We start from the raw sequence: 16,004 nt of genomic DNA on the forward strand, positions 1-16,004 counted from the left end.
TGTACCGTAGCACCCTATACCAAGTTACCAGTCCTTATAAGAACTTTTGTGGAACAAGTGAGTTGTGAATGTTTAGCAGACTGCAGCAGAAGGGCAGCAGTCAAGTATAATATCCTTTCTATATTTGGAAGAAAGAATATTATACATGTACAAGCCTATTACTGTACCACTGATACCAGTCCTGAAAAGAACCTTTGTGGAACTAATAATAACAGCAAGTCTTTAAAATTACCCTCACTGCCTGACAACACTGCTTCCTTCCTGTCCCTATACAAATTGGCAAAAAAAGAGAACGATTAGTGGTTACTGGAACAGCTCTTTTGTGGACCTTGATAGTAACAGCTAATGATGATGATGATGATGATGATGATGAAAGACTAATCTGGCTGTCCCTGTAGCATACACCGTCCTTTCCCTTTCTCTAAACTAACAAAAGACACTCAGGCTGCTGCAAGAATCAGCAGCACAGCAAACCTATCAACACCTAACACCTATACCAGTCCTGAAAAGAACTTTTGTGTACCAAATAGCTAGTGGTTTATCTCTCCCTACTCCACACAGGAACCTGTCCCTATCTTAACAGAAGAAAGAATGTAAAATGGCCACCGGATCGGGTGTATTTATAGGTTAGGGGGAATGTACAAGTGTCCATGTGCTGTCATGTCTCAATTGGCTGTCCTGTATCACATGATAAACGTGTCACCAAAGGTTAAAGTTCTTGTATACATTAAACACGTAAGTCCGCCGCGGCGAACGACGGAAAAAGGCGTTCGAACGTGCGGACCGCGAATGTCGGAAATTCGCCGCGAAACGACCGCCGGGCGAACCGTTCGGCCATCACTAATCTTAAGTCAATTCACAGAACAGAGAACCGAAATTACCAAGCAGCTCCAGTAGGGGTAGGACTACATTTTTCAGCATGGATTTTATTTGTAATTTAGAAAATATTTTAGGTTCAAAACTTCAAATCCTTTCACTTGAATTGTGGACCTTCAGAACGAACTGTCAAACATGACAACAAATACGAATCAGTCTTCCATGTTAGAACAATAGGATTGTTCGGATGCTTTTAAAGAAAAGAAAAAAGTTTGTAAATTAACAATAGGCATATATTTATAAAACATCATAATTATACATTTTTTCCATTTTTAATTTGCATTTCTTTAGATTTAGAGTTGTGACAGTAAATTAATAGGTGTTTTGTGTACTTGGTATACCCCCCATCTATATGCACTAGAAATGAATGTTTGTATAAAGCGAAACTTCAAAACATGTTTGTGCAAACATGTTTTTCTGCCGTTACCACTAGTTACCACTAGTTACAGACTGCAACTTATGTAATTTTTAGACATGTGCAGAGTAAAATATTTCGTTTCGGAATTTCGTTTTCGTCTGAAAACTTAATTTATTTAGTTACTCCCGAAATTCGTTTTTATTTATTTCGTTTTTCGTTCAAAAATTGCATTCATCCGAAAATCCACATGAATTACGGTCGAATCTGTCTTGGAAGGCTTATGGTGTCTGTCGAATGTATAAAGAAGATTCGACGGAGCTAACTATATAGCATACTTTAGAACCCTATTAAAGTCTATGGGACTCCAACGTTCAAAATCTAAAGTGCTAATTTTAAAGGCTAATTTGCAAGTTACTGTCCTAAAAAGTGTTTGGGGACCCGGGTCCTGCCCCAGGGGACATGTATCAATGCAAAAAAAAGTTTTAAAAACGGCCGTTTTTTCGGGAGCAGTGATTTTAATAATGATTAAAGTGAAACAATAAAAGTGTAATATTCCTTTAAATTTCGTAGGGGGGGGTTGTCTATAGTATGCCTGTGAAGGGGCGCATGTTTCCCGTGCTTAGAATTGTCCCTGCACAAAGTGTCATTTATGCAGGAAAAAAAGTCCTTTAAAATCACTCGCAGCTATAATGAATTGTCGGCTCCCGTAATACAGAGAACACTCATTGAAAGTCATTGATAAAAAAATAAATAAATAAATAAATAAAAAAAAAAGCGTGGGGGTCCCCCAAATTCAATTACCAGGCCCTTCAGGTCTGGTATGGATATTAAGGAGAACCCTGCCTCAAATTTAAGAACAAATTTGACGTGGGGTTCCCCCTAAATATCCATAACCAGACCCTTCAGGTCTGGTATGGATATTAAGGGGAACCCCGCGTCAAATTAAAAAAAAAATTGACGTGGGGTTCCCCCTAAAAATCCATACCAGACCCTTTATCCGAGCACGCAACCTGGCAGGCCGCAGGAAAAGAGGGGGGGACGAGAGAGCGGCCCCCCCTCCCTCCTGAACCGTACCAGGCCACATGCCCTCAACATTGGGAGGATGCTTTGGGGGTCCGTGACCCCTCAAAGCACCTTGTCCCCATGTTGATGAGGACAAGGGCCTCATCCCCACAACCCTGGCCGGTGGTTGTGGAGGTCTGCGGGCGGGGGGCTTATCAGAATCTGGAAGCCCCCTTTAACAAGGGGACCCCCAGATCCCGGCCCCCCCCCTGTTTGAAATGGTAAGGGGGTACAAAAGTACCCCTACCATTTCACAAAGAAAGTGTAAAAAATGTTTAAATAAAACAAACACACTTTTTAAAAATTCCTTTATTAAAAATAAAAAAAAGATTCCAGCGGCGGTAATCCACTCTTGCTATCCAGCGACGGACGGTCAGCTCTCCATCGATGTCTAATGTCATCCAGCGCAGCGCAGCATCCTTCTTCTGTCTCCGTGGAGGAGACATTGCAGGCATTCCGGCGCTGACGTTTCTTATATACGGAGGGCGGGGCCACCCGTCACCTGACCCCGCCCCCCTCTGACGCAAGGGGAAACCCGGGGTTCCCCGTGACGTATGGGTGACCCCGCCCCCCTCTGATGTAACGGAAACCTGCCTGTGTTACATCAGAGGGGTGCGGGTCACCCCTACGTCACAGGGAACCCCGGGTTTCCCCTTGCGTCAGAGGGGGGCGGGGTCAGGTGACGGGTGGCCCCGCCCACCGTATATAAGAAACGTCAAGCCGCCGGAATGTCTGTAGTGTCTCCTCCACGGAGACAGAAGAAGGATGCTGCGCTGCGCTGGATGACATTAGACATCGATGGAGAGCTGACCGTCCGTCGCTGGATAGCAAGAGTGGATTACCGCCGCTGGAATCTTTTTTTTATTTTTAATAAAGGAATTTTTCAAAAGTGTGTTTGTTTTATTTAACCATTTTTTACACTTTCTTTGTGAAATGGTAGGGGTACTTTTGTACCCCCTTACCATTTCAAACAGGGGGGGGGCCGGGATCTGGGGGTCCCCTTGTTAAAGGGGGCTTCCAGATTCTGATAAGCCCCCCGCCCGCAGACCTCCACAACCACCGGCCAGGGTTGTGGGGATGAGGCCCTTGTCCTCATCAACATGGGGACAAGGTGCTTTGAGGGGTCACGGACCCCCAAAGCATCCTCCCAATGTTGAGGGCATGTGGCCTGGTACGGTTCAGGAGGGAGGGGGGGCCGCTCTCTCGTCCCCCCCTCTTTTCCTGCGGCCTGCCAGGTTGCGTGCTCGGATAAAGGGTCTGGTATGGATTTTTAGGGGGAACCCCATGTCAAATTTTTTTTAAATTTGATGCGGGGTTCCCCTTAATATCCATACCAGACCTGAAGGGTCTGGTTATGGATATTTAGGGGGAACCCCACGTCAAATTTTTTCTTAAATTTGAGGCAGGGTTCCCCTTAATATCCATACCAGACCTGAAGGGCCTGGTAATTGAATTTGGGGGACCCCCACGCTTTTTTTTTTATTTATTTATTTATTTTTTATCAATGACTTTCAATGAGTGTTCTCTGTATTACGGGAGCCGACAATTCATAATAGCTGCGAGTGATTTTAAAGGACTTTTTTTCCTGCATAAATGACACTTTGTGGTGCAGGGACAGTTCTAAGCACGGGAAACATGCGCCCCTTCACAGGCATACTATAGACAACCCCCCCCCTACGAAATTTAAAGGAATATTACACTTTTATTGTTTCACTTTAATCATTATTAAAATCACTGCTCCCGAAAAAACGGCCGTTTTTAAAACTTTTTTTTGCATTGATACATGTCCCCTGGGGCAGGACCCGGGTCCCCAAACACTTTTTAGGACAGTAACTTGCAGAATCTTTTCTCTCTGTCAAATCTTTTTTCTCTGTCGAATATTTTCTCTATATAATCTTGGACTAATAGAGGTAAGGTTAAGCACATTCGACCACAGGTTCTATAGACAGATTGTTGTCAGAGTCATGTCGAATCTCCTATTCTATATCGAACTGTTGTAACAATGAAAACGAAAATAAAGCATTTATTTATGTCGGATCTTTCGTTTTTCGGATTTTGTGCTTTCGTTATCGTTTGTCAAAACGAAAACGAAAATAGCTGAAATTCGGACGAAAATGCATTCGGACGAAAACGAATGCACATGTCTAGTAATTTTTCATTTTGCTCCTAGTTCATCTTTATATGCCAGTTCTGACAGCTTTCCTAGGTGTATGTCAAATATTTGCAGTTAAAAAGGGTAACTAGAGGCAAAACATTTCTTTCATTTTGTAAAGAGTAAAGGAGGGTTATAACCCTTGTTAGTTTTTTGTTTTTTTTGCTCTCCATATCCCTTTGCGGAGATTTCCCTTCACTTCCTGTCCCATAAAAGTGAGGGAGAATCCTTCCAAAGGGAGGGAATCCCAGGGTTTCACCAGAACTAGTGTCCCCATTGGAAAATTTCCCCTCTGTAAGTGTTTTGGTGTAAACCCAACATTCTGAATTTTCTTTTTTACTTTCAATGATAATGGTAAACAGGACAAATAGAGAAGGTGAATCTCCCTAATCAGGTACAGGCAGCAATAAAAACCTGACAGTGTTCTAATCCCTCTACACTCTATCAACAAAAACAAATGTTAATATAATCAACCATATTACCTTTTGCCAGACTCCAAAAGCTCAAAGCCTTCATTAATACGGTTAAATGGTAGTGTATGGCTTACTAATCCATCCAAATTAAATTTATTTGCCAAATAGTCAGACACCAGTTTGGGAACACATTCTTTACTTTTCCAACCTGAAAATCAGACCAGAATAATGTGAAAATACAGAATCGGGTAAACATGTAGACTTATAAATATTATCTCATAATACAGTTAACAGTTTTTTTAAAGTGGAAGTTTTTTTTTTGTTTTGTTTTTAACACGTACCTACAGATAAGCCTACAAAAGTGAGTACACCCCTCACATTTTTGTAAATATTCTATTATATCTTTTCGTGTGACAACACTGAAGAAATTACACTTTGCTACAATGTAAAGTAGTGAGTGTACAGCTTGTACAACAGTGTGAATTTGCTGTCCCCTCAAAATAACTCAACACACAGCCATTAATGTCTAAACTGCTGGCAACAAAAGTGAGTACATCCCTAATTACAACAGAACGACCCCAAACACACCTCCAAGACGACCCCTGCCTTGCTAAAAAAGCTGAGGGTAAAGGCGATGGACTGGCCATACATGTCTCCAGACCTAAACCCTATTGAGCATCTGTGGGGCATCCTCAAATGCAAGATGGAGGAGTGCAAAATCGCTAACATCCACCAGTTCCGTAATGCCTTCATGGAGGAGTGGAAGAGGACTCCAGTGGCAACCTGTGAAGCTCTGATGAATGCCATGCTCAAGAGGGTTAAGGCACTGCTGCAAAATAATGGTGGTCACACAAAATATTGACACTTTGGGCCCAATTTGGACATTTTCACTTAGGGGTGTGATCACTTTTGTTGGCAAAGGTTTAGACATTACTGGCTGTGTGTTGAGTTATTTTGTTGTCACATGAAAAGATATAATAAAATATTTACAAAAACGTGAGGGGGTATATTATCCTAAACTTGTCCTGTTTAGAAGATATTCACACTGCATGCAGCCAGTGGTGTCACCAGCGCATGTGCTCTGAAGGGACGGCATACTCGTGCCGTCCCTTCAGAGCTCTGTGCCATGGCATCATCATGGCCCAGCCAGTCAGTTGGCCGGAGCACCCAGAAGGAAGACCAGGTGAAGATGGAAGCCCTGTCAGTGGTGACAGCGTGCCACTGGAGGGCTTCATTGTAAGGTAAACATTTCATAATGTGCGGTGGTTTACTACTGATTTAAACATTATAGCTAACTTTTGAAAAGAATAAAAGTAGCCTCAACAGTCTCCCAATATCCTAGTAAGGAGGTGCAAGGCAAGGTTCCCTCTCCTGGTTGTACTTATTATGGATAGCGAAGTACAAAAGGAAAAACGGTAATTCCGTTCGTGTGTATGCAATTCTGACACGCCAAAAATCACTCATGCTCAGATTCAACTACGAGACTATTGGCTACTGACTATTGAACTTCCCTTTTCTAGTCATGTCATACGTGTTGTAGGTCACCGCGTATAAATGATCGGAATTTGATGTGACCGTGTGTAGGCAAGACAGCTTGAGCCGAATTCCGTCGGGAAAACCATCAGAGATTTTTCCGATGAGAATTCTGATCGTGTGTACGCGGCATAAGAATACACTGCACACCAAAACAAACACTGTGATTTTTTTCTTTGTACTTTGCTTTGATACCTCCAAAAATACAGCCTTTCCATGTGCGTCCTGTAAAGAGTAGATAGGGATCAAATGTAATGTGGGCATTTGCAGGGGCACCTCCTATAATTACACTGGTCCCATATCCTAACTGTGTACACTCCAGGGCAGATTTCTGCATAAATAAAAAAGAAGAAACACACAAAACAAATAATGAAATGTATTCAGAGCTTAGATGTATTTAATACTAATATATATATATATATATATATATATATATATATATATATATATATATATATATATTTTACACACACACATATATACACATACACATACATACACTAACAGAAAGCTTAATAAATACAAGAGAAAAAATTAAGAAGTCCAAATAAAGCAGAAGCAAATAACAGAAATAAAAGTAATGCAGGGAGGACCTGCCATGGTAGTCTATGGGGAAGGTGAAAAATGTATCAGTGGAACGGCATGGGCTCTATGTGTAATGGTCTCTGTGGAATCCCCAGGTACATCCCCAGGAAAGCATCATTGGATTTACCTGGGGATTCCACAGAGACCACATAGAGCCCAGAGGTGGTTCAGCTGCTTTTCCAGACCAAACTTAATTGTGCGGTCACACACCCTCAGGTGAGCACAATCACACAGCGGGGGAGCACGTGTTTCAAGTCACCTTATCATTGTTTGGAGCACCATCACACAGTCACAATATTGGACATCATTGAACTTCATTATCAACTTATTTCACTGTGGACTTGCTTAATATAAGCATTTTAATCACTTTGTACTGGGATTTTGTTTGGAGCACTGTTATTATTGTTCTGTGATGCACATATCATTTGATGTTGTATATCTATGAATCAATTATTTATTTTACATATACATTTTATATTAAATTTATAGCGATTATGGTATGGTAATATTGAGGATTTAATCACATAGCGCTGCATTATTTATGTATATATTTAAGTTTAGCACTAATTATGGGAGTGTGATCAGTGCCAGCTGCTGTATATATTAGTTTTTCATCTCATTATATATAGTTTACCACAACACACGTGGTTGGTTGTGTTTATGGGTTGGTATCTGGTAGCTCGCAAGACTCTTTGTTTCTATAACTTCAGACATTAAAGTTTACTTACTAAATAACTAATCAAGCAGAACAATGGCAACCTTTAAACTGACATACCATAGTATCTGTACTGCCAATGCATTCAAATGAATAATGCACTCCATGTCCTGTCATTTCGATTATCACCTCCTGGATTGGCTTGCTAAAATCATTGGGATTGATGCAGTCAGTGGCTCCAAACAGCTTTGCCTTTTCAAACTTACTGCTGTTTATATCTATAGCAATAATTCTTGATGCTCCAGAAACTTTACATCCAATAATGGCTGACAACCCAATGGCACCCAATCCAAATACAGCACAAGTAGTACCAGGCTCCACCTGTACAATTACAAAGCACCATTAAATGATTGTAACATTAAATGTAGATATTACGAGAAAAATTCTATCCCTGGGGCTGCTCATACAAATTATATTTGCAAGAAATGAAACCAGGTTGACATTCACTTGTAATCACCAGTCAGTGAAAGAGTTAAAACATATCTCAACCCAAAAACAAAAATGACATATTTCAAGTCATCAGTCCTTATTTAATGTAGCTGCATTAGTTTCCTTTTATAATGTTTTAGTTTCACCTGGTAATCCTGAAAATAACACACCTTCTTACTGAGAGACTATGCTTACTCATTCACTAAATCCATGAAGAAAACCACGTTTGCTACTAAACTACCCTCCTGATCAGTGGCGGACTGACAACTCATGCGGCCCCCGGACAATAGGAGATTATGGGGCTACACAGTATACAATCACACAGTAGAGAAGGTACTGGAGAGGTGGGGCAGCTATAATCTCAGGATTTTTAGACCAAAAGGATGTCGGTAAGGGACATTTCAGAGACAGATGTAAAAAAAACAACTGATTTTTACATGCTGTCCCTGGTTTTACTGAGGCTGGCAACCCTGATGGGGCCCCCTAGTGACCCGGGCCCTCAGGCAGTGCCAGAGTGGCCAAATGGTCAGTCCGCCCCAGCTGCCGATTTGAACTTCTAACCCTTTCTCCACTCCTTACATCCATTACATAAGGGAGGTGTTCTTTTGTGGTTGACAGAAGATAGCGGGGACTTTCTAATATTCTTTGAGATACTGTATAAGTTCAGTGCACATGAAGGTATGGGACATTGTAACTCTGACAAAATAAACAGGTATTGTTTGTACTTACAGAAAGTGCGCTTAGTTGAAAAAAAAAATGCATTTACTGTGTCTAAAAACGAGTAATCTGCATAATATTAAATTTGTGTTGTTGGGTTTAGATATAGTTTAACAGAAGAACACAGAGCAAAAGCAGCAAAAGTCTCCAATATAAAAATGTAAATAAAGCCTTTATCTGAAAACAGTGTGAATACATTTCTGTTTTTTGGGTTAGTAAATACTGCTTCATTGATAAAGACTAACACTACCAGGAGTCCCAATCTCATGTGTTGCCCGCTGTGCTCGGTGGTTTATCCTGCCAAACTTCATGTTCATGTGTCCAAAGTTGCATGTTAGGGTTAAGGGCTAAGGTTAGGGTTAAGGGCTAGAGTTAAATGTTAAGAACATCCTAACACAGTTGTTTTAAAGGACCAGCCAGTCCACATAGAAAGGCTAAAGGCCTGTCATTTCTACACCTTAAAGCCAGGGGTATTAAACTCAGAGGTTAAGGGAGGCTAGCCAGACAACCAAGCTCACTAAGCAAGGTAAACCAAAAAAATTATGGTATAGTACATCTCAATAGCCAGAGGGGGTGAGGAGTCCCCTGAAACCATTAGAGAACTCAAGGGGTTGATTCCACATAGTCAATGTGAAGGGAAAAGGGTGCCAGAAAACTCCACCACAAGGATAGGCAGAAAGTATGTTTAGATCATAGCCCCAAACCTGTGAGATTCACGGCGAACTGGGGGAGAAAATCCTTATCAACAGAACACTCATAAGACCAACAGATGGAATACCAGTTGAAATTATAAATTCAGTATATAACTCATAAAAATCCTACAGTAATTGTTCGTGTATAGGATCTGGTGGAGTTGGGTGTGTGGGCTGCTCCCAAACAATCTCGTTGATCTCTTTGGTGCGGTCCCTCCCTATACCTAAAATTCTACTTGACTTGACTTATGTTGTAGCTTACTATATAAGGCCAGATCTCTGGCAGACAAGTTAGCTTTTAAAGAATATGGTATAGCCCTCTAAGCGTCTTAGCCATTGATTTTGCCATCAAGTCGTTTCCAGGTCTTCCCCCTGAAAATCCTGGTTCTGGTGTATCCAGGAGTTTTTGTTATGTTCAAGTCTGCAATGACTAGGCAGCTATTGTGAGTATAATTGCATTATTTTTATCAATGAAAGGTAGCTATGGTAATGCACAAGGCTGCTGCACCCTTCTTGTTTATTATTTAGAGCAGGGGTCTCCAACTACTGGGCTTTGGCCCGCTACCAGGCCATGGAGTCTCTGCAGCCGGGCCACGAGTGCGGCGGGCAGCATGAGAGAGCTGACAAACTGCATGAGAGAGCCGGCGAGCAGGCAGAATAAGAGACGGGCAGCGGGTGGACGAGTGAGCAGAGAGATGACATCTCTCACCGCCCACCCTGCATCATCGCTGTTCTGCCCTCTCTGTGCAGCTGCGGGCAGCAGAAAGATTACATCATCTCTCACTGCCCACCCTCCCTCTGGGACCCAGTCAATGCACATGTGCTGCATCTGGTGGCAGGTGAGGGGACAATCCACATCTGGTGGGAGGTGACGTAGCATATGACAATCCGCATCTCGTGGCAGGTGAATCCGCATTGGGCAGCAGGTGATGTGGCAGTACACATCTGGGTGGCAGGCTGCATGGTAAGTGACATGCTGTATCTGGGTGGCAGGTGATGGTGGCGAGTGACATGCTGCATCTGGGTGGCAGGTGATGGTGGCAAGTGACATGCTGCATCTGGGTGGCAGGTGATGGTGACGAGTTACACGCTGGAGACGGTGGCAAGTGACACGCTGCATCTGGTGGCAGGTGAGGTGGTAAGTAACAAGCTGCATCTGGTGGCAGGTGACGTGGCAAGTTAAAAGCTGTATTTGGTGACAAGCTGCATCTGGTGGCAGGTGACGTGGCAAGTGATAAGCTGAATCTGGTGGCAAGTGACAAGCTACATCTGGCAGGTGACGTGACAAGTGACCAGCTGCATTCGAAGGCAGGTGACGTGGCAAGTGACACACTCAGGGCTTCCACTGATTCTGCATTATGGGGAGTTGAACTATTTCATTTTACATTACAATGTAATCATAGAAATCATCCTGATGCCATATCAACCACGGCGTCGTGATGATTGAAGTGTCAACACCAGCCATGGCCCCGACAAATTGTCTGCAAAAATCCGCAATGCAGAGTCATCAAGTTCTTCAGCTATTTTGTTTTACCTTATATCAATAGCGCTGATGTCATATTTCTTTTCTTTATTCTATATAACAACTTATGTCAAAAGTACATATATGCATTGCATTCCTTTAAGCACATTCCTCCCTCAATAACATTATGCCGTTTGATGCCACTATTCAACAAGAAATCTAACGTGGTACAGGCTGTTCCCTGACAAAGAAAAGAGGTAAAGAGATTCATATATTTACTTTTTTTTCTGCAATAGGGTTGATTTACTAAAGGCAAATCCACTCTGCACTACAAGTGCACTTGGAAGTGCAGTCGCTGTAGATCTGAGAGAAATATCTGAAATGGGGGGAAGCTCTGCTGATTTTATCATCCAATCATGTGCAAGCAAAAATGTTGTTTTTTATTTTCCTTGCATGTCCCCCTCAGATCGACAGGGACTGCACTTTCAAGTGCAGTGCACTTGGAAGTGCACAGTGGATTTGCCTTTAGCAAATAACCCCCGATAATTTACTAACACATGTGTATGGTGTTGATTTACTAAAGGCAGATAGACTGTGCACTTTGCAAGTGCAGTTGTACTCATTTTTCCTAGAGGTTAATGAATGTGGGAAAGCTTCACTTTGTAAAGCATACCCAATAAGGTACTTCTTACACAGCAGATCCTATTTAACCACTAGGCGTCCGCTCTATAGCCGAAAGACGGCTGCAGAGCGGACGCCAATTGCTGGGATGCCGTCCCTGGATGTCCTCCTGTTTACTTACGCATTGCGCTCTCCCGCGAGCGCGCATCGGGGAAGTTCTGTGCTGGCCGTGTCCCCTGGACACAGCCAGTCACAGATCACCATAAACAGTCAATCACAGCGGCCGTTTACAGCGAGATCGGCGTGCCTAATGAGAGATGATCTCATATGTAAACATATGAGATCATCTCTCATCGCTGGCTCTCCCTCCTCACACAGACACCTGTCCCCAGTGTGCTAATAAATCTGTCCCCAGTGTGCCACCTGTCCGTGCCATCTGTCCCCAGTGTGCCACCTGTCAGTGCCATCTGTCCCCAGTGCCATTTGCCCCAATGCCACCTCTCAGTGCCATCTCTCCCCACGTATAAGTGCCATCTGTCACCAGTGCCACGTATAATGCCATCCGTGATCAGTGCCACATCAGTGCCACGTGTCATCAGTGCCACATAGTGCCATCTGTCATCAGTGCCATATCACTGACACGTGTCATCAGTGCCACATATTAGTGCCATCTGTCATCAGTGCCATGTATCAGTGCCATCTGTCATCAGTGCCACCTGTCAGTGTCACGTGCCATCTGTTATCAGTGTCACGTGTCATCAATGCCATCTATCAGTGTCATCAGTGTCACGTGTCAGTGCCATGTATTAGTGCCATCTGTCATCAGTGCCATGTATTAGTGCCATCTGTCAGTGACACGTACTAGTGCCACGTGTCATCAGTGCCACGTATTAGTGCCACATATTAGTGCCATCTGTTATCAGTGTCACGTGTCATCAGTGCCACGTGTCATTGTCCTGGTGCTCCAGGGCCTTCAAAAGTGTAATAGTCAACAAGTTAGTTGTGTAATTTATGCGCCTAGAACACATGATGGCGCTCCCTGTGTGTTGGGCCTCTATAAGTGGCCAGGCTGTGGAAAAGTCCCACACATGTGGTATCATAATACTCAGGAGGAGTAGCAGAATTTATTTTGTGGCGTCATCTGTGGTATACACATGCCATGTGAGAGAAATGACCTATTACAATGACAATTTTGTGCAAAAAAATAAAAAATAAATCTTCATTTTGCAAAGAATTGTGGGAAAAAATAACAACATCATAAAGCTCACCCTGCCTCTTACTAAATACCTTGGAATGTCTACTTTCAAAAAATGGGTCATTTGGGGGGTATTTGTACTTTCCTGACTTGTTCAGGTCGCAAGAAATGAGATAGGCCACCAGTACATCAGATGTGATCAATTTTGTGTGATTCGCACCACAGCTTGTAGACTCTCGAACTTTCACACAGACTAAATAATATCCACTAATTTGGGTTGTTTTTACCAAAGATATGTAGCAGTATAAATTGTGGCCACAATTCATGAAAAAAAAAAAAATTTGCAAAATGTTATCACAGAAACAAAGAAAAATTCGTTTTTTTCAAAATTTTCTGTCTTTTTTCATTTATAGCGCAAAAAAATAAAAACCCCAGAGGTGATCAAATACCACCAAAAGAAAGCTCTATTTGTAAGAAAAAAAGGACAAAAAATTCATTTGGGTACAGTGTTACATGACTGAGCAATTGTCATTCAAAGTGTGAGAGCACTGAAAGCTGAAAATTGGTCTGGTCACAAGGGGCGTTTAAGTGCCCAGTAGGCAAGTGGTTAAAGGTTGATACAAAATGCAGAAATTATTAACAATGTTATGAAAGTTAAAGAGATTAACTGCTTAACTTGGCGGTGTTGACAGCAGCTCCATATCCAGTGGGAAAACCACATCCAAAAAGACAAGCCTTTTCCATTGGAGTTTTGTCATCAATTTTTGCAACAGCATCAACAGGCACTACAGTGTATTCAGAAAAAGTGCTTGTCCACAAAAAATGATACACAACTTTCCCTTTGCATGAAAACCTGGTTGTCTTGTCGGGCATTACATTCTGAGATTCATTGATGCTGTATTGGAATGACAGAAGAAGGAAGAATAATAAAGCAAATACATTTAAACACTGGAAAAAAAATAAAAAAATTGACAGTTACATATTAATCATCAAGCCGTTTTACTACACCATTTACTGTATCATTAGCTGAACTCAAAGATCTATCTCTTTTTTTATGTACACAAAAGGCCTATTTCTCTCAAATATTGTTCACAAATCTAATCTGTGTTAGTGAGCACTTCTCCTTTGCCGAGATAATCCATCCACCTCACAGGTGTGGCATATCCAGATGCTGATTAGACAGCATGATTATTGCACAGGTGTGCCTTAGGCTGGACACAATAAAACCAAAAATGTGACGTAAATAACAAAATATACCGCACTGTCTACATAATAGCAGCCAGCACAAAAGTGTAAAATAAACAGAAATATATATGAAAAATGTGCAGCGCTAAACAAATAATGATCAATATCAAAAATAAAATTGACATATGAAAAAATGCAATCTAAATAGTGACACGTGTTCCATGAGAAATTAATGTCCAAGGTGTAAACAAAAAAAGGGGACACAGACAAGTCCCAAATGTATTCCAAAACATAAATGGGTAACAGTCACAGAAATCCTGAGTGAACATCCAAAATGTGACAGAGATAACATAGAAGATCCGCCACCAAAAGCACCAGTCGCTTACCAGAAAGGATAGGCTCATACAGGTGTACACCTGATGGGTCAAACAGGCTTTACAGGATGACCAGGGAATTCAGTCTCACTCATGTGGATACGGTCTTCAGGCAAACACTCCAAAATGATGGATAAAACAGGTAAAGCAAATGGGCAAATAAGCACAACCATAAAGAGAAGAAGAACATGGCACATAGCGTAATTCCGTAAGTAATATTTATTGTTGTAAACATAAGAGTTGCACTTACATTTTCCAGAGTAAAAACAAGCACTTCAAAATAGACAGTAACCAGGGGATCAGCGTAACAATCTGACGTGTTTCGCCTAAATAGGCATCATCTGGGCTGGCGCTTGTTTTTACTCTGGAAAATGCAAGTGCAACTCTTACAGCAATAAATATTCCTTATGGAATTACGCTATGTGCCCTGTTCTTCCTCTCTTTTCTCTTTATGGTTGTGCTTATTTGACCATTTGCTTTACCTGTTTTATCCATCGTTTTGGAGTGTTTGCCTGAAGACCGTATCCACATGAGTGAGCCTGAATTCCCTGGTCATCCTGTGAAGCCTGTTTGACGCATCAGGTGTACACCTGTATGAGTCTATCTTTTCTGGTAAGCTACTAGTGCTTTTGGTGGCGGATCTTCTATGTTACCTCTGTCACACTTTGGATGTTCACTCAGGATTTCTGTGACTGTTACCCATTTATGTTTTCAACTTCACCCTTTTGGAATACAATTGGGACTTGTTTGTGTCCCCTTTTTTGCGGGCAGCAGAAAGATTACATCATCTCTCACTGCCCACCCTCCCTCTGGGACCCAGTCAATGCACATCTGATGGCAGGTGAGGTGGCAAGTGACAATTCGCATCTGGTGGCAGGTGACGTAGCATGTGACAATCCACATCTCGTGGCAGGTGAATCCGCATTGGGCGGCAGGTGACGTGGCAATACACATCTGGGTGGCAGGCTGCATGGTAAGTGACAAGTTGCATCGGGTGGCAGGTGATTTTTGATATTGATCATTATTTGTTTAGCGCTGCACATTTTCCATATATATTTCTGGCGACAATAAAAGACCACCCTAAAATGTGCAGTTTTACTGTATTGGGGGGGGGGTCTGAAATCTGATGTGAGCTCCGATCAGTATCTGATGTGACCACCATTTGCCTCATGCGTGCAGCACATCTGTGAAAAATATTTGAGAGAAATTGGCCATAGGTACATAGAAAAAGTCATAGATCTTTGTGTTCAGCTCATGATAAATAGAGGCAAACACAAAAGTGTTGCGCTTATAATTTTGCTCAGTGTATATACAGGAAAACAGCCAGGCTGACGTATATAAACTATGGGCAAAAATTGAGCATTTCCATAAAGGAACCAAAGAAAACATGCTATTGGCAGCAACTCAAATTTTAGTTTTCATAAAGCAACCTTAACCACTTTATTTCCAGAGCATTTTTCAAACACATTAAAATCTGCATTTTTAACAGGAAAATTATTTAAAACTCACAAAATATTTATTTTCTCAAAGCAACGACCCTTTGGAATAAATAGATGGTAGTTTCAATTTTTTTTTTTTTTTGGCCACACAGTATTTGCCCAACTGTTTATCAAATCTATATTTTTTGTAAAAAGT

At 41.9% G+C, this 16,004-nt stretch overlaps 1 protein-coding gene across 1 annotated transcript in view; it reads right to left on the reverse strand.

Moving 5' to 3' along the window:
• Positions 1-906: 906 nt before the first annotated feature.
• Positions 907-16,004, reverse strand: part of LOC143974852 (alcohol dehydrogenase 1-like) — a 66,673-nt gene continuing 51,575 nt past the window's right edge. The window contains exons 5-10 of the mRNA XM_077476612.1: positions 13,487-13,705; position 13,045; positions 7,755-8,015; positions 6,590-6,725; positions 4,931-5,069; positions 907-1,066 (exon numbers count right to left, since the gene is read on the reverse strand). Coding sequence (XP_077332738.1) covers positions 1,042-1,066; positions 4,931-5,069; positions 6,590-6,725; positions 7,755-8,015; position 13,045; positions 13,487-13,705 — 781 coding nt within the window. The 3' untranslated portion in view covers positions 907-1,041. The remainder of the gene's footprint in view (positions 1,067-4,930; positions 5,070-6,589; positions 6,726-7,754; positions 8,016-13,044; positions 13,046-13,486; positions 13,706-16,004) is intronic.

This window comes from Lithobates pipiens, unplaced genomic scaffold (assembly GCF_037356315.1).
Source record: "Lithobates pipiens isolate NorthernLeopardFrog02 unplaced genomic scaffold, aLitPip1_a1.2 Scaffold_13, whole genome shotgun sequence".
In the NCBI taxonomy this organism is placed as follows: Eukaryota; Metazoa; Chordata; class Amphibia; order Anura; family Ranidae; genus Lithobates; species Lithobates pipiens.